The sequence below is a fragment of the Gracilinanus agilis genome, chromosome 1 (assembly GCF_016433145.1).
Source record: "Gracilinanus agilis isolate LMUSP501 chromosome 1, AgileGrace, whole genome shotgun sequence".
Lineage (NCBI taxonomy): Eukaryota > Metazoa > Chordata > Mammalia > Didelphimorphia > Didelphidae > Gracilinanus > Gracilinanus agilis.
Genome location: NC_058130.1, coordinates 387,675,486 through 387,695,612, shown reverse-complemented (window position 1 = coordinate 387,695,612; position 20,127 = coordinate 387,675,486). Strand labels below are relative to the sequence as shown.

Genomic DNA, 20,127 nt, shown 5'->3' with positions numbered 1-20,127 from the left:
CCCTGTTATCTGGCAAAGGCAGGGATATTGGAGGGTTCTAGTCCAGGGGTAACCCTTAAGCTCTCATTTCTCAAGTCAAAATAGGATATTTATGCCACTAAATTGACTTGAATCCCTGGAGCTGGAAGGTACCTTTCCCTTGGATAATTCTAGGCTGGAGAACATAGTCATTATGTTGTGAATATCTATGTCACCACCTGGTCTTGGTTATAGCCATTCATAAAGAGAAGCATTTCAGTTTGTTTGTCCCATTTTCCTATTCTACAGTCCGCAACCTTGGGCTACCCACGGGAGAATATAGGAATCTACAGCCAATACCAAAGGATATGGTGACAGAGATAAATCTCAGTGTGTGCTTCTACTCACATTAATTACATTCCTTCTGACGTAAAAAGGAATGTGCAGATGAAAGCCAAGAATACATTTAAAATTTCTCTTTTCCTAATAGTTTGACATTTCTTCTCCAAGTGAAAATGAGCACTTCATGCAGCCTTGAAAGGGAAGGGAGAAGACACAGAGGGGCAGCTTGAGAAGAGGGGGTGGCTGAACTGCTACTTTGATGTTGGGGCCAATGGGAGAGAAATCAGAAGTGACTTGCTAATATGTTTAAGATAATTTTGTACCAGGAGGAAGATTCACCTCTTTCCTCTAGTCCCTAGTTCCTGGATACATTGCAGGGGGTTCTTAGCATAGGGGAGATATTTTTCTGATTCGAGTGACTTCTCTCATTATCATACCTTACATTCAAAACAAAGAAAAAGTTACCCTCTCAGCAGCTCCGCCAGGTCTTAAACCTCTTATCACCACTTTTAAAGGAGTAGCCTGGATTTCCAAGTCCAGACCAAAGGATTCATCTTCCAAACGAATTAAATTAATAGTTTCCAAGATGATTGGCCTAGAGTTGTCCTCTGTCACAGCTCTTTTGCTTTGTGGGCTTATCCGGGCCACTGGCTTTTGACCAGAACCAGGATCCTCATTCTTCTGTTTAGGAGAACCAGGGCACTCAATGCTCATCAGGCTTTTGACTCTGGTAATAGCTTTGTGCTCTAATTTTGGTGACTTCTTGGATTCAGTTTGTTCCTTCAGGCCCAAGGTGCCTGGGCTAGCCTCTGAGGCATTTGGATAGTCAAAAAGCATTCCTGGGAGGAAAGGTGAGTCTATGATTTGCTCAGAAGCCTTGTCCTCTACCTCCCCTATTGAGCTGCCCAAAGGAGAAGTCTCCAAAGTAGCGTCAGTGGCAGTATTCCCAAGGTGCTCTACTTCCAGGCTATTGACATCAGTTACCATAGAAGAATTTGCATTGATGACCCTGGAGTCCTCCTCAGCCTGGGGTAGAGTAGAGCCTGGGAGGGTCCTGGAAAACAGAACGTTGTCTCCATCTCTCACAAACTCTTCCTCATCACTGGCATCTTCAGCATCAAAGCAGCCAATTCTCCTCTGTCTGAGGAGTGGGCTTCGGGCAGACTGTGGGCTTCCTGGAAGGCTCGTTTGCCTGGTAGCTTCCAAATGCTTATGGAAAGGTCCTGAGGTTTTCTTGCTTCCAGATGATACAAAACTGTTGGCTCTAGATTTTCCTGATTCTTTGGGAGCTGCGAAAGAATGAAATCAGAGGAAACTTTAGTCTTCCTTCTAGACTGGGTTTATGCCATCAATATAACCATTTTGTATTTCTGTATGCCTATACTCAGAGGTAACACCAATTGGCAATCCCATTAGCCCTTCCATGGGCCTCTTCTCTCTCTCTTTTTTTAACCCTTAACTTCTGTGTATTGGCTAATAGGTGGAAGAGTGAGCAATGGGGGTCAAGTGACTTGCCCAGGGTCACACAGCTGGGAAGTGTCTGAGGCCGGATTTGAACCTAGGACCTCCAGTCTCTAGGCCTGACTCTCAATCCACTGAGCTACCCAGCTGCCCCCCCATAGGCCTCTTGATGGAAGTCTTCTAAAAATAATAATTACAGCTGATAATGTGTAAAGTGGAAGGAGTAATGAACTTGGAGTAATAATAGTCTCCAAGGTAGAAGCTTAATTTTGTTACCACTTCTGTGACTTGAAGCAAATGACTTAATCATTTGCAAAACAAGAGTTGGATTCAATGGCTTCTAAGCTTCTTTCTGACTCTAAATCTAGAATCCTAGGAACTTTATATAGCATTTTAAAATGTGAAGTATCTTTCATACCATTCAAGCCTCACAAAAACTTTGTTAGCTGGATCCCAGGCTTATTATTTCCCCTATTTTACAGAAGAAAAAACTGAGGAACCAGAAGCTGAGTGACTTGCCAGTTGACACAGAGGTAATAAGTATACACTTGCCTTCTTCTCAAAGTAAATATCATTCTTCACCCAGCCTGAGGATGTTCTGGCTAATTTCAATTTCTCTCTCTTCTGGAGAGTACATTGTGGGCACAAAATAGAATTACTACAGGGGGAAATTCTTTTAATGGGGCAAGTTGTTCCTTCATTCACCTGCCCTGGCTTGATATGATAGAACGTCAAGTATCCTTGAATGATAAGAAAAATGAAAAGATTGTTATAGAAGAGATTATTGATCCTATCAATTTATTGCACAAAATGGCTGGCCAACATTATTAATAGTAGTAGTAGCAATAACCACTGAAAGGAATTATTAAGAAATTCTTATTAACAATAATGAAAAAATTGTTAAAAATGCTATTACCAATCATATCCATTTATTGTGCAAATGGGTGGCAGACCATGAATAATAATGATAACAGTAATCGCTCACATTTATGTAGCACTTTAGGGCAGCTGGTAGCACAGTGGATAGAGTGCCAGGCCTGGTGTCAAGAAGACTTGAATTCAAATCTGGCCTCAGACATTTACCATGTGATCTTGGGGAAATCACTTAGCCCTGTTTGCCTCAGTTTCCTCATCTGTAAAATGAACTAGAGAGGGAAATGGCAGAGCACTCCAGTATCTTTGCCAAGAAAACTCTTAAAGAAGTAATGAAGAATCAGACATAACTGAGTTACAAAATTCAGTACTTTTAAGTTTTGTAAAGTGCTTAACATTTATTATCTTATTTAATCATCACCCTGGCATAGGTGCTTTTATTCCCATTTCACAGATAATAAAACCAAGAATTATAGAGTTTTGGTAACTTGCTAATAGCAACTAATATTAAATTCCCTATTTATCTGTAGTAGAAATATATAATGTCTTTTTTGGACTAATTTTTCCTGTTCTATCATCATCAGAATCTGAGCTAGTGAATGATGAGTAACCATTTCCCCATTAATTTACTCCCAGAATAGGTCCTCCTGTACAAGAAACCATGTAAGAACAGTAGAGTGTGAGGACAAAAGTTTCTGGGCAGTCATGGGGTCTCCAGCTTACCTATGCTGCTGGGAGGAAGTGCACCATCATCCAAAGAGTTGCTCCCCCTCCTCTGATGCATATGTTCTTCATCTCCAGAGCTGGCAACCACAGAGTCTGCATAGGACAGGGGGCTCAGGACATCTTGTGAAAAATATTGTGAGAGTTCTGATTCAGAACTGAGGGAGCCCTGCTGAGGGAAGAAAATGTTAGATGGCTAGCGATGGTGGGGGAGGGAGAGCAAGGTTTATTTATACAGCAATAGAACACACACAGATCCTTTGGCACATTGAGTGCTCCAAAGTAATTATTTTTACTCTTTCCTGGAATTGCATTATTCTAATCTAAATTTTCCCAGTCATTTGAGATAGCCGGGACAATAAACAACTATATCAGTCTACTTTAGGATTATTGTTTTTAAAAAATCAATAAATAAAGCACAGTAACAACTGCTAGCCAAGGATTTGAGGGTCGTTTTTCTCCTGGGTCAGCAGAGGCTGAAAAGTTCTTTTCTCTTTCAGTCATTAAAAAAGAGAATTATTATGGATAGCCTTTACTTTCTAGATTTCACCAACCAAATCCCATCATTCTTCAGGGTATGTCAACATTCTTTAGACTCACAGGGGGAAAATTTTTCAAAAAGTAACTGAAGATCCAACCCAAAAATTTAGCAGAGAACAGGAGAATTCAAATGCCCATTAATCAATCCAGTTAGCCTTCAGAGATGAGTTTGGGAGAAAATCCCCAGCCCTATTTGCACATTTCCCCAAGAAGTTATCAAGCACTAGTCTGGTTCTTCTACTCTTCTAAAAGCCAAGCCATTAGGCCACCTGATACAAAAAGAATGGCATTTAAAATTAATAATAAAATTACTGCCCCCTGCAATCTGGGAGTACCTGAAGTAGATTCTCTTTTTAAACATGGAAAATGTTATTTAGCTCACTTTTTCCTCATTTTGGAAATTTCATTTTTCCCCATTTTCTCTCATTCTAACCACCACTTTATCCTTCTTTCCAGGGTCACTGTACAAGTCCCACAATCCTGCTTTTTTCAGCCCTACAGACTTTGGGCTATTTTCATAACTTGTCTTTAGACTCCTTTCCTGGAGGAACCATCATGGTTCTGCCAGTCAGGGACAGACGTGAAAGAGGGCATTCCAGTAACACAAAACAACAACCCTCTCATGCTTCTGCTAGCAGGGTGGATCAGCCTATCAACATGGCTTATTTTGTAAATTTCAAAATAATATTACTAGGTATTCTCTATTTATACCCCAAGTGTTATTTTCTCTGTGATTTCCCTAGAGAGATAGTTAATATGAAAAACATTCTTTTTCATCTTGCTTGTCAAACTAACCCTTTACAAAAGTCAGACTCTGGTGCCTCACTATGGGTTCTTGAAGGTTGTACTAACAGAACCCAATTTCTGGCAGGTTCCACCATAAAGAAAGATTCCAAGGACAATTGAAATGAAACACTGAGTTGGTGCTCTGAGGACCTCCTTACTTAACTACTTAGACATTCTCCAAATCAACAGAAGGCCAGAGCTTGGTGAATTCTTTAGCAATGGCCACCCATTGCTAAAGACCAAGTGAGACCAAGGAAAATACCAAACAGTTCTCAGTCCTATGATGTCCCTTTTCCACATCTATGGAAGTAATGGTGGGAGAGCATTGGAAAAGGGGAGCGAAGAGGTTGAGAAGTGAATTCTTGGTATTCTAACTATGAGATCCTTGTCCAACATATAAGGGGGAGGAAATTAAATCCTCTTTAATCTTGATGTTCCTCACTACAAACAAGATGAGAAGGAAGCTTCTTCTGACCTCCACCCTCCAGTTCAAGGGCTTTCCCTCTGTTGATTATTTCCATCTTCTCCTATATATAGCATGTTTGCATGTAGGGGTCTGTATGTTTTCTCTTCCAATAGACTGAACTCCTCTAGAGAAGAAACTTTCTTTTGCCTTTTGTGTATCCCATATTTCTAGCAATATCTGGGACATACTAGGCAATTAATAAATGTTCAGCGACTGACATAAAAGATCAAAAAAGATATAGGATCAGAAAAGGAGATAGGCCAGTCACATAGGGAGAGCAAGGGAGAATTAATGCACAGCTTATATACTGTGTGGTTGGATTTATATGATGTTCAGTGTCCTAGAGGAAAGCACCTAGAGCCTTGTGTAGATGTTAGTGAAGGATTTGTGGAACAGCATGGATAGCTATAAAATATGAAAAAGAGAGTTCAGAGTTTCATCTGTCCAAGCAAAAGGCATACTTACATCAATGAGATCAAAGATCCATTGAAAAGCTGATTTATTTAACATTCATATTAATGTATGGTTCTAAATAAAAGTACCAAATAGGAAGGCTCCTGGAGATCACAGACTCAGATTTGGAAGTAATCAGTCAAGTCTAACCCATATATGAAGCTAGAATTCCCTCAACAATATCCCTGACAAGTGGTCATCCAGTTTTTATTTGAAGGCCTTAAGAGATGGTGAACTTTACCATCCAGGGAAATTCTCTGTAGTTTTAAATAGCTCTAAGTGTTAGGTTTTCCTTCACCCGGAATTGAAGTCTATGCAATTCTCTCCCTTCTCTCCCCTGACCACTTTAATCCTATTTCTCTAAGGGCTGAGGAAAAGAAAACCAATCCCTTTTCTATATGGCAACTCTTCAAACATTTAAAGAAAATGATCATATGACCTAGAAGTCTTTTCTCCAGGATAGACATTCCCACGGTTCCTTCAATTGATCTTTTAATAGCATGCTTATAAATTCTCTCATCATCCTGGATGTCATCTTTTGAATGGGGTTCCAGTTTGTCAATGTCCTTCCTAAAGATAAGGTGCCCAGAACTAGGTATGATACACTAGTAAATGTAACTAAGCCAAATATAATAGGATTATAAGTTCCCTAATTCTTGACACTAAGCTTCTGATGATTCAGGCTAGGATGACAGCATGTTTGGCTGCCACATCCACATTGACTCATATTGAGATTTCAGTCCATTAAATCTTGAGATCTTTTCACATGACATACCACAGAGCTAATATCTCCCCTATCCTATACCGGTCTAGTTAGATTTTTCTGAAGACAAGTGCAAGACATTACATTTGCTTCTACTTGATCTCATTAGACCTAATAATCCCTCTAGCCTGTCAAGATCTTTTTGAATTCTGATTCTCTCAGCTAACATGTGCTTTCCTCATAGATTTATGTCATCTATAAGTCATGTAAGCGTGCCATCTCTGTTGTCATCCCTCCAAGCCCCCTGGCAGAACTGCCAGATGCTGATTTGGCCTAAACCCCTTTACCCGACTTGCTGGCTCCAGGAAGCGTTTCATGGTCCAGCTGAGTGAGGCAGCACCTTCTCCCTGTCTTGCCTTCGATGTAAGTGAGGGACTCTTCAGGGGAGTACCTGTGCAGACAATAAGCCACCATGCAGTCAAAAACAACTAGGCAGACCACCCTAGGGAGCTCATGACCTAAGCTACAGCTGGCAGGCATATGACTACAAGGAATAAGTTCCTCTCCCTGCCGAACTCCCACTGATATGTAATATGCAGAGGCATGTCTCTATGCAATCTATGTGGAATGCCCACCCCACCCATCTTGGTCTGTTAAATGGGACCAATCACTATCCTTCAGGACCCAGTTCAAATGCAACCTTCTTTATAAAGCCTTCCCTGGTTACCCCAGCTAGAAATGGCCAATCTGTCCCAACTTCTATAGCATTTTGTTAGTAACATGGCACTTATTCTCTAACTTAAAGTGCCATGTTCCTTTTTTCTTTTTAACAGCTCTTTATTGATATCTTTCCTTTCTATATCACCTAGATTTTCCTTTATAGCCCTGCCCCTCCCAGGTAAGAAAAAAAAGAGAGAAAATTAAATCAACAAAGTTGATCAATACAACAACAACAAAAAAAAAAAACCCACAAAAAAAAGTGACCTCATATACAATATTCTATACCCATAGAGCCTCCCTCCAAACCGGTAAAGGAGCTATGGGTGGGCCATTTCTGAATACATTTCTGTTGTCTATTATTATTCTGCAAACTCCTTGAGGGTGGGGAACATGTTTTATGCCCTTTGTTTCCTCCTTCCACAGGCATCCAGTATTGTATTTTGCAATGTAGTAGTTCAATCAATGTTGGTTGCTGAATGCATAAATACCACCTGAGCAGACCATGAAAATCAGGAAGCTCCACAAAGTGGACATCTCTTCCCTTTGGGATTAACCAAGAGGGAAGAACCCAGGTTTCAAACTAAGATCATGGGGGATATGCTGTGTATGGCACCCAAATCCTAGGCAACATGATGATCCAAATTCTTTATAAATGCTAAAGTACAAATGTGAAGATTGTGACAGCATCGTACTAAGGCGGGTTTGAATAATATATTGGGCTGATCAGTGATATGCCTTTATTTTTATTATTATTTTATTACTATTATTATTTTTAAAACCTTTTCTTTCTGCCTTTATTATCAATTCTGAGATAAGAGCAGCAGGGGCTAGGTAATCAGGATTACGTGACTTGTACAGGATTAAATCGCTAGGAACGATCTGAGGTCACATTTGAACGTAGGTCCTCTTGACTTCAGGCTTGGCACTCTATCCCCACTGTGCTACCTAGTTGCCCCCCCCCTCCCCACACACACGCAATTATGTCTTTATTTTTAATAAGCTAATTCTGGTTATAGATAACCTGGGTTTTGTATAACATCTAAAAGATTCTAGGTCTCTTCTTTTTCTAATCAACACCATTTCTTAAGTACTGCTTTCTTATCAACAAAATGTTCGGCTCTGAAATCTCGTAGGTATATAGCCTGCAAAATATTTTATTTTAAAACTCAGTGACTGGTTTCACATTCCTTTTTTAAGCTATATACTCAATCTCGATACCTTAATTTGTAAAGTGGAGACTATGGAAATTAGCTGTCATGGCTCACTAGGATTTAAAAGTACCAATAAATATAAAACATTTCTATTCCTATAGATCAGTGATTCCCAAAGTGGACGCTACCACCCCCTGGTGGGTGCTGCAGCGATCCAGTGAAGCAGTGATGGCCATACTTTTTTTGTATTACATTCTATTCTGAGTTCAATAAATAGTTGTATAATTTCCAGGGGGCACCAAGTAATATTTTTTCTGGAAAGGGGGTGGTAGGCCAAAAAAGTTTGGGAATCACTGCTATAGATGGAGAGGTACATTATAAGCAGAGAAGAATAAATCATTTCCATGTTAGTTTATTTTTACCTATCCCACTTTGAATGTATCATGCACAAAATACCTAAAAGACTCATTTATGGAAAATTTTCTGAGAACAGATATTAGAAGCTCTTTATGTGATTACTTCTAAGAAATGGAAAACATACCAGCCATCACTTCAAAATTCACAAGTGGCTGCAAAAGCTACTTTTGCGAGCCCTAGGAATTGCAAGGATGCTAACAGCCCAGTTATGAGTTCTCACTATTCCACAAGGAAATGATCAGCAATGGAGCCCTGAATGTCAGAGGTAAATGTGCAGCAGCCATACCTAAAACTTGGGAGGAACTAGTCTCTTTGCTTTCCCGGTGAGTAGAGCGAGCTATTGCTTCATCCATCTCCTGTTCAGAAACCTGAATTGGAGGAGAAAACAGAAATTAGTGGTTTGGGTTTTTGTTTTTGCTCCACATAAGATGCCAAGCTCAGAGAATGAGCAATAGACATGTAGGAAAAGCAAACCCATGGCAAAGTTAAATCTCATGATCATTCATCATTTTAATTGCTTAGTGACACAACAAAAAGACAATGATAAAGACAGATTACAAAATCCCTGCTTTGGGATCCTAGGAAACCAGGGTGGACAATTCCTTTCTTGCAGATCTGACCCCAAATGAATTTGATATCTAACTCGAATTGTTAAGATCTACCTTCAATGGCTGTCTCATTATCTTACCTGCTCTAACATGGAGGCTCAGGATGACTCAGGCCCTGGCATTAGTTCCTATCCTAAGGAATGGATTTCAGGAGGCTCTGGCCACATCAAGATCTTCCTTTATTATGAGGTTCATTCTAGAGTACTTTGACTGAGATGACTTGGTAAGTTTTTGTTTTTTTTTGCTTGGTTGTTTGTTTTTTAAAACCCCTACCTTCTGTCTTGGAGTGAATACTATGTATTGGCTCCAAGGTAGAAGAGTGGTAAGGGTAGGCAATGGGGGTCAAGTGACTTGCCCAGGGTCACACAGCTGGGAAGTGTCTGAGGTCAGATTTGAACCTAGGACCTCCCATCTCTAAGGCCTGGGGTAAGTTGTTTGTTTGTTTGTTTTTTAAATTAAAACCCTTACCGTCCTTCTTGGAATCAATATTGGTTATTGGTTCCAAGGCAGAAGAGTGGTAAGGGCTAGACAATGAGGGTTAAGTGACTTTCCCAGGGTCACACAGCTGGGAAATGTCTGAGGCCAGATTTTAACATAGGACATCCCATCTCTAGACCTGGCTCTCAATTCACTGAGCTACCCAGCTGCCCCTGGTAACCTTCCTTTTTGTCTTTTCTGGACTCTAAACTTTGATTCTTTCCATTAATCTTGGTTTGCTCTTCTGGTCCTTGTGACTCTTCCCTCTTGAGAATCTTCCTCTACCACCACCCATAGTCTCATTCAATCCCATCTGCGAACATGATCCTGTGTCCTGGAAAGCCCCTAACATTGGACATCAATTTCCCACTCAGAATGGACTCTCTTTGCTTAAACCAAAATGACATTATAGGACCTGAAACACTGTTATCTGTGGGTAATCACTAATCTAGGAAACTTTTATTGTCACATTAGGATTGAAAAGCATGTATTGATTTATATGAATGTATATTACTTATATATGTATGTATATATATATATTACATTTATTTTACATGTGTGTATATAGTGAGGAGGCAAGGGGAAGAGAAGGTGGGAAGAGGGAAGGGGAGTTGTAGAGAGAGACAAAGGGAGAGAGAAGAGGAGAAGAGGAATTGAGAAGGTGAGGGGAAGGGAACAAGACAGAGAGTTAGAAAGTATCTATTCCTTCATTTTACCAATAAGGAAACTAAGACCCATAAGGTTGGGTCACTATCCCAGAATCACAGAAATAGTTAAGTGGCAGACATAGGATCCAAACTCAGGTAAGGCTTGGGTTCAAATCCTATCTCTGAAGCTTCATACTTGCGTGGCCCTGGGCTCAATCACTCACCCTCCTTAGGCTTCAGTTTTCTCATCTGCAGAATAAGGAGGTTGGACCAATTGGCCTCAGAAGTCTCCTCTACCATTTCCTATCTCCAAATATAGCCCTCTTGCTATGGGACCACACTTTCTCTCAATTGCTTAAATGGAAGGATGGTCTATAATGGAGCATGTCAATCAAAATTTTCTGTATGCTTATGTTTTAATCTATTTTGCTATATGCTACCCCCAGAAGCCACAACATACCAAAATGAATTTCTTTTCCCAACCTTCTATTTAAGCAGCTGATGATGAGAGCTGAATATCCCAACTCCAAACTTCCACTCTCCCATAACAATTATCTGCAGAGCTATGGAGGGCTCCTTACTAGCACTGGATTGAAGATCAGAAAGTCATGGGTTCTAACCTTGCTTCTGACATTTACTGTATGACCCTAGCCATATCAGTTTTCTTCTTTACGCCATGTTTTCTCTGCCTACAAAATGTGAATTGCCTATAGTACTGATCTCACAGGATTTTTTTGTATGGAAAGAGCTTTCAACACTTAAGAGTGCCAATTTGGAACTAGGCCCAAAGAACACTAAAAGATTGCCTGCCCTTTGATCCAGTCATACCACTGCTGGGTTTATACTCCAAAGAGATCATAAGGAAAAGGCTTGTACAAAAATATTTCTAGCCGCACTTTTTGTGGTGGAAAAAACTGGAAAACGAGGGTATGCCCTTCAATTGGGAAATGGCTGAACAACTTGTGCTATCTGTTGGTGATGAAATACTACTACTGTGCTCAAAGGAATAATGAAGTGGAGAAATTCCATGTGAACTGGAATAACCTCCAGGAATTGATGCAGAGTGAAAGGAACAGAACCAGGTGAACATTATACACAGAGATGGATACACTGTGGTAAAAGTGAATGTAATGGACTTCTCTACTAGCAACAGTGAAAATGTTCTAAATTAATTAAATAAAAGATAGTATTAAAAAACTTAGAGTGCTATATAAATCTCTTATTATTGTTCCTATTATTTGTTGACAAAAGACAAAATTTCAGATCTGGGATACCTTAGTGATCCATCTAGTCTAACCTATAACCTAAAAAGAATTCCTTCTACAAGAGACCCCATTACCACCACCAAAGTGATCACATATATAGCTTTTGTTTAAAAGTCTCTAGTGAGAGGAAACCTACTTCCTATTGCAAGCAATCCATTCCATATAGGGACAACTTAAGCCTTGGAAAGTTTTCCTTTATACTGAATCTAAATTTCCCTTTTGATACTTCTACTACATGTTTTCTCATTCTTTTTTCTCTCTGGGGCCAAGCAGAATAAGTCTGAACTCTTCTGTAGCTAAGAGGTCTTCAAACATTTGAAGGCAGTTATGTCTAAATATCCCTCTGTTACTTCAGTTGATCATATGGCAAGACTTCAAGGTCATTCATCATCTTATCATTTCCAATGAGGTTCTTTGAGACCAAGTAATATTTTTTCCTGCTTTTGACTCTTCAGCACATAGTAAGTACTTAATTAATACTTAGTAAGTACTTAATCAATACTTGCTCATTGGTTGATTCTGGCTGTTCTTCTCTAGACACCCTACTGCTTCCCATTGTCCTTAAAGTATGCCCAGTCATGAACATAATATTGTTTAACTTTCTGAGGGATTTATGGAAAAGAAGGCTACCCATATTCAGAGGAAGAACTACAGGAGTGGAAACAGAAGAAAAACAACTGCTTGAACACATGGGTTGAGGCAGACATGATTGGGGATGTAGACTCGAATCTACCACACCAATGCAACTATCAACAATTTGGAAATAGGTTTTGATCAATGACACATGTTAAAACCAGTGGAAATGTGCATCAGCCATGGGAGGGGGAGCTCGGGGGGTGAAGGGAAAAGAGCATGAATTATGTAACCATGTTAACTTTTCTAAAAAATAAATATTAATAAATGTTTAAAAATATTGTTTAACTGCAGAGAAATATAGTGGTATATCATTAGTTCCTTATTTCTTGAATCTATGCCTCTTAATACAAACTGGGGTAATTTATCTTTAGTAGACTAATTTTTATTTTTAAGAACATTTTTCCATGGTTACATGATTCATGGTCTTACTCTCTCTTCCACCACCCCCACCCTCCATAGCCGACGTGCATTTCCACTGGTTTTAACATGTGTCATTGATCAAAACCTATTTCCATATTATTGATAATTGCACTGGGGTGGTTGTTTAGAGTCTACATCCCCAATCATGTCTGCATCAACCCATGTGCTCAATCAGTTGTTTTGTTTTGTTTTCTGTGTTCCCACTCCTGTAGTTCTTTCTCTGAATGTGGGTAGCGTTCTTTTCCATAAGTCCCTCAGAATTGTCCTGGATCCTTGCAGTGCTGCTAGTAGAAAAGTCCATTACTTTTGATTTTACCACAATGTATCAGTCTCTGTGTACAATGTTCTTCTGGCTCTGCTCCTTTCACTCTTCATCAATTCCTGGAGGTCATTCCAGTTCACATGGAATTCCTCCAGTTCATTATTCCTTTGAGCACAGTAGTATTCCATCACCAGCATATATACCACATTGTTCAGCCATTCCCCAATTGAAGGGCATACCCTCATTTTCCAGTTTTTTGCCACCACAAAGAGTGAAGCTATAAATATTTTTGTACAAGTCTGTTTATCTATGATCTCTTTGAGGTATAAACTCAGCAATGGTATGGCTGGATCAAAGGGCAGGCAATGTAGACTAATTTTTAGTGGGTTCCAATTTGGGGAAAATCTTTTCCATGCTTATCTTGATGATATACATACTTAAATATTCAGTGCTTGAACTATTAGAATGTTCTCAGAAAGTGATTTTGGAATACAAAAGCAGAGAAGACATGGTTTTGCCTTAATTTGGCTCTTTCAAGTACCCAAATAACGTGTAGAAATTAAAGAAATATTTTGGAGAAAAAGCCAGATATGAGCTTTAATTTTTAAGTATCTTGATTTAAATACTAGAGATTACATTTGAGTACCAAAGAAAAAAGCATAATCACATCTTGACTTTCATATCCAACATTTTTATTCAAATTCATAGAAACATACTTGTAAAAGTATTTTTAAAAATATATATAATCCCCAAGTATATAGTCCTTAGTGAAGACTAAGTCTAATTTTAAATGAAAGAGCCAGGAAAAATATCAGCCTTAGAAACATTGGCTGGTTTTTGACTTGGTTTTGGTTTTACCATGATTCCACACTTTCAACATTTGCAAGTTTAAGAGTTATTTCTTTGACATGAAAAAAGAAAAAATAATAATCCTGTTGACTTTTTTAAACATGTGAAATATTTCTTGTAGAGTTCTAACCCACACACACTGTGAGACCCACCCATTTACCCTTCATTCCAGAAAACACAATTTAGACATACTGTCCACTTCACTTCACATGAGATAGAAGTAGCTAGAGACAGGTCCAACACCTCAGCCACTCTGGCTTCAGATAATTTGACTAATCCCAGAATGCAACTCAACAACCTTTATGAGTAACAGAAGAAAAGAAAATCATTGTGGTATTTGACTTGGAAAAAACATAAAAAGTACTGAGACATATGTTCAGTAACAGAATGTACTATTGTCCTGAAAGCTAGGGCAACATGAAAATATATCAAAGGAAAAAAATGGAACTTTGATCATAACAAAAATCCTGGATAGCATTACAGCTAAGAGCATCATATTAACCTCCCAGGGAGATGAAGCCCATGAAAAGAATTCATTTTCCTGAGATACACTCTGACTTTTCCTGAGATATCCTTATGATGTATGAAGGTATCTCAGCACCATCTACCATGAGAAATTGTTCTGCTGGGAATAGGAATATGAACTAGCATGCATTTATTAGTGGGCCACAGTCCTTTAGCAGTTTCACAATACTGTCAAACTCTGCTGTGATGCTCTGACGAAAGATATGCTAAGTTTCACAACTGTCATGCTTCAATGCTTTCCTGGAAAAGGCTATGAAGTCCAACCTGCATTAAATTGCTGCTGGCTGCAAACCACTAGAACTTTAATTTTTGCTGAAGAGTAGAATAATTGAGTCATATCTTCTTGGTCAGGGTCAGCTCAGTGGCACAGTGGATAGAGTGCTAGTGTGGAATCAGGAAGACCTGAGTGCAAAACTAGTCTCAACATTTACTAGCTGTGTAACCCTGGGAAAATCACACTGCAACAAGTGAAAAACAAAAAATGGGTGAATTAAGACATAAGACATATATCTATGTGATCTTAAGCAAGTCAACTCACTCTGTTTACCCCAGTTTCTCCACTTGTAAAATGAACTGGAGAAGGAAATAGTAAACTGTTCCAGTATCTTTGCCAACCCCAACTGCCTGGCCCTCGCCATTCTTGTCTTAGAATGAATATTAGTGGTTGGTTGTTTTGTTTTGTTTTTTAAGTCTGTGGAGGAACATGTGAAACTAACTTACTTTTATTTTATGATCTTTAGAATTTTAATACAGTATTATGATGCTAATCTACATTCAGTAATGCCTCTCCATTGGTTAGCAATATGAATTTTAAAAATCAAACACAATATTTCTTCAATCGTACAGGGCAAGAAGTTGCTCCATATTAGTCTACTATAAAATTTCACCAGGATTGATTTTTAAATGATCTTAAAAACAAGTTCCACTACATGGTTTATCTGAAAGAACCAGTTTTATTTATTGCATTCATAATTTAGAGGAATTAAGACCCACAATCCAAGGGATTTGAAGTCCAATGTTTAATAGCTTATAAAACCAAACCTTTTTTTTTTTTGGAGGGGGGTGGGGAGGGCAGAAACACACCTCAAAAGAGAAACTGATCATTTCCTGGACCCAAACTCTTATGTCCCCCAACACAAACTAAAGTTCTCCTTCAGAGAAGGAAACCTCTTCTTCTCAAACTCTCTGATGGAGCATTTTATGAACTTAGCCCTACAGTGCTAGAGAAATGCTCAGACATAAAGACAAAAATGCTCAATAGTTCACTTGTTCAAGTTTATCACTTAAGTCTGGGAGTTGAGACAAAATTAAATTCCAAACCATGAGCACAAAATCTTATGAAAAAAATACTTTAGTTATAGCCCTTATTGCACTTATTTATTTATTCTCCCCTCAGAGAATCATTGCTTATCATCAAAAAGTTAGCACTGGTGATCAAAAAATTAAAAAGGGAAAGACCTATTTGTACATAAATGCTTACAGCAGTTCTTTTTGTGGTGGCAAAAAATTGGAAATTGATGTGAAATTGGCTGCTGAAGTTGTGATATATGATTGTGATGGAATATTATTGTGCTATATGAAATAACAAACAGAATGATTTCAGAAAAACCTGGAAATTTCTACATGAACTAATGCAAAGTGAAGTGAGCAGAACCAAAACAACATTGTATTTAGTCCTAATTCCTGTATGAAGATTAGCTATGAATTACTTAGCTCTGATCCAAGATAATTCCAAAGGATTCATGAAGAAAAATGTGATCCACCTCCAGTTAAAGAATTGAGAGAGTCTGAATGCATAGTTTATTTTCTTTGTGTCATTTTGTTGTTTTTGTTATTGTTTTTATGAGACTTCTTCCACAACATGACCAAGGTGGAAATGTGTTTTACATGATTACATATGTATAACTCAAATCAAATTGCTTATCATCTCAGGGCAGGGAGGAGGGAAAGAACTGGGAACTTAAAATTTTGGAAATGTTAAAATTTGTTATTAAATGTAACTGGAAAAATATATATTTAAAGTTACCACTAATTTGATCATAAAGATATGCTATTAGAGATAGAGACTGGACCTGTGAGTTCACTGTTATAGGGAACTTTTTTTGTGAGGAAACTTCTTCTACCAAAGCAAGACTTTATCTTCTCTAGTCTTAAAGAATTGCCTAGAGTTGCCCAAGATTAGGTGACTTGCTCAAGGTTGTGGAGCCGCATGTATCACAGGGAGTCTTTAAACTTAAGTCTTAACAGACTTAAGGCAGGTCCTCTATCTACTGTACACTATACTATGCGTGCTGCCTTTCTGTAATAGCTACAAAAATAACAACATAATAATCATACTACTTCTAGCTAGAGTCTGAAAGGTTTTATAACCTTTTGGAAAACATTTTTATTTATTGCTATGCATAATTTAATATATTTGGCTAAGTGAAAAACCTGGCCAATTCTTGAAGCCACATGAAGATATGGCTATTTCCCAAAATGATGGCAATATTTCTACAATTATTTATGACACTGCCAAATCACCATATGCTTAAAAAAAAAGGGTTGGATGACCATCAATCTTTCTCTACTTCTCTTCTACCAAACATAATATTGATAAGGCCAACATCTAGTTCGTATCTCCACATGGTCCAGTTTGGACTCTTCTCCTTTTCCAAACTTTCCTGCTGTCTCAAAATGAACTAGCCCCAGTCAGTCCTGTCTGATTTACAGATCTGGTGTTTGGATAGTCTTGTCAACTTTAGAAATACTTTCTGTTGCCCTCCACTTTTGGAAGTAGCAGTTGGATTTGGGGTTATGATAGTGTTTTTCCACACTTTTCTGTAAGTAAAGTAAGGTAATTCTTCCATTTACATAAAACATTCAGCATAATTCTGTTGGTCATAACGGGGACCTTGCAAGTTCATTGCAGGCAGAGGGGCCAGGATCAAGTGATCATTGTTCTTCACTAAGTACACCCAAATATATGCCCTTTGGTTGGGAAATCCACAAAACATCCTCTTGAAACCCCAGGAGTAGAATTCCATACTTCACCTTTGGGTTTGGGTGCCGACTAATGATGAGACTAACTGGTCCTGGGCCACACTCACTCAGAATGGCATAGGCTTCACTTAATGCAGCATGGCGGAGACTGACAGAATCTGCTTCTAATATTTGGTCACCACGGCTGAGGAGGCAAGCATAATCAGTATTTAAGTTAGTACTAGGCTTCTTAAAAGAGATTTCTTGGTGGAAGGGAGGATATTTTCTAATCACTTCCTCTTGCAATTGGATATTGCTGCAACAAATATAGTTCAGCAAAATGAAACTACACATTGGAAATGTTGAAAAATCTATGTCTTATTTAACACCTAATGTCCATCAACTTTCTGCTGAGAGACAAGAGGCATGCTTCAGAAATATGTCCAAAGCAAATTTCTCACCAAAACCCTAAGTTGAACAATGGCATCATTTCCTCCATGGGTACTAATACCATAGCAGATCATTTATAAAGTCAACCCAATACAAATTAGACTGGAAGATGGCACAGGGCAATGCCTATTCACCTTGACATTTTCAGCATAAACACAATAATTCTCACAATTGATTTCTTCATTCCTAACATCTTAAAATGATAAATGCAATATAATTCATAGGAAAAAAGCTCAAAAAAGTTTGCTAAAAATTTGCAAAATCATTTCAAACTTGAGCTAATGAAAAATTTAGGACAAGCTGGCTATTTCCCTTTTAAATTAGAGGCTGGAAAGTCAGTTTTATAAAACAAAGACTCTTTTATATAAAAATTCATATATGTACACTTGGTGGGCTCCAGACATATGGAAACATTCAAAAAAGGATCATCATCTTGGGATGTCATTAAAGAAAATATGTAATTTTAGTAATCAAGGAAAAAAAATCTGCTAATGTGCTTTTGGACAAGTTGTTGATTCTTTTTTATGTGGAAATTCAGAAGAAAAATTAGCTAATAATATGCTATAAGGGATTAGTAGAAATCCAAAAGGCAGAAGCAGGTAAGAATATTCTAATAATCCTCAACCTACCCTAGGTCACCTAGAACTAAGAGGAATATGATATGGCTATAGAGGCATGAAGAACCCTAAGCAGTGTACCTTCTTGCAGTATTTGCCAGCTTGTTTGTTATGAAGAGTGCAGCATAGCTTTGCCCCAGGTACCATTAACAAATCTCCAAGTGGCACAACCAAACAAATTGGGATGAGGACAGTTAAGCATAAGATGGTGTTGTCTGGATGCTTCATCACTTGGCTCAACATTTTCTTCAGTCAGAATATAAGAGAAGTTACATTTGGAGACACACATATACATATATGCATACACACAAACAACCACTATACTATAATGAAAATGATTCTACAAGATATGAATTCAATCCATTTCACTACGTTTAGATCTCATCACTAGATATATGCATTTCTAAATAACTGAGCATTGCCCTGATGTATGAAAGTCATGTTTCTAAGGATTTCTGGAACAGACTTATTGGTCCCATGCTAACAAGCTCATACCTTACCTTAATCTACTGTCCATCTTGGCTACCGATCCTGGGGCAAGGCTATGAATATAGATGCCTGGAGAACTATTTTCCAAAGTAAGACAGCAGGCACCAATGCCTAATCCCACTCCTGGCTCTGTGAAAAGCAGAATATAAATGAAATAAATGGGGGGAAAAACATACACAACAGAAAACAATTTTATCCCTTTTGAATGAAACCACATCACATACCTACCTAGGCTCAAGGAACAAATTCCCCATTTCTCCAATAACTTCTCATTTTGTGGCTAGAATTAGAGTATGAACCAATACATACTTAGCCTTTTATCAGCCCTTAGCACTTTCCCAAAAAACTGATGTTCTATTAATTAGGAGTCATTGTAGAATTGGAGGCCAAATGTCTATTGTTTTCTTAAATGACCCAACATTGGCTTACTCAGGAATTGATTACTGAAGTTCTTTGAGCCTCTCCCTCCTAGATTCAACTTTTGACCTTCTGGTTATTGTACTCTTCCAAAAGTACTTCTATGCAGGGTCAGCAGAGGACAGAAACAATCATGAGAATGAATGAACTCAGGGATTGTCTGTGACCTTTCAGTTGGTAACCATGTAGTTTCATGAATAACTGACCAATAACTGTAATCATCTTACATTCTTGTCCTTTTGAGCCTGGATTTTCTTATCTCACCTAGGCTACAGGGGCAATGGTAATTCATGGGCCTGATCTCATTGCCCACCATCACCAGAATTCTGACCTGCTTCGTTCTGAGTTAGTTTGCTCTTTCATTAAGCAGCCTGGTATCCTCCACTCTCTGAGGTCTGCCATAAAAGGTGCCAGATTGAGTTCTGACATCACATTGGTTTTTAGTTCTACTGTAATTCAAAACTCCTGAGCTCAAACAAGCCACCAGCTTTCCCTGATCCCTAGAGCAGGGATTTATAGGCACATGCCATGGAGCCTGGCTGAATTAATTTTGAAAAGCAATTTCTAAAATCCTCTCTCTAGCTTCAGAATTAGAGTATATAATTATGGACATTTTATACTGAATTGTGACAGTAGTCCAGCCAAGTGGCTGGTGAAAGCTTGGGCTAGTTTTCCCAGCAAGGACACACCTCTCTTGTGCTGAAGTAATGAGGGAGAAGTTGAGGTCTTTAAATACAACTCCTCTTTTCAAATATCTACCAATGAGAACTGTCAGGTCAATCAGAAAAAGGACACAATATCCATTATAAGCAAGAGGCAAGACTCACTTTGCACTCTTTATCACTTAGGAGGCCAGTGAAGGAGCCATTCTTTGTTAGCAGATACATATTTCTGTTAATAAACAATGTTAT

At 38.5% G+C, this 20,127-nt stretch overlaps 1 protein-coding gene across 1 annotated transcript in view; it reads right to left on the bottom strand.

Moving 5' to 3' along the window:
* PDZD2 (PDZ domain containing 2) overlaps window positions 1-20,127 on the bottom strand; it is a 348,778-nt gene that overhangs the window by 31,960 nt on the left and 296,691 nt on the right. Inside the window, exons 12-17 of the mRNA XM_044664497.1 lie at window positions 18,811-18,928; window positions 17,316-17,448; window positions 8,880-8,961; window positions 6,653-6,756; window positions 3,358-3,526; window positions 766-1,589 (exon numbers count right to left, since the gene is read on the bottom strand). Coding sequence (XP_044520432.1) covers window positions 766-1,589; window positions 3,358-3,526; window positions 6,653-6,756; window positions 8,880-8,961; window positions 17,316-17,448; window positions 18,811-18,928 — 1,430 coding nt within the window. The remainder of the gene's footprint in view (window positions 1-765; window positions 1,590-3,357; window positions 3,527-6,652; window positions 6,757-8,879; window positions 8,962-17,315; window positions 17,449-18,810; window positions 18,929-20,127) is intronic.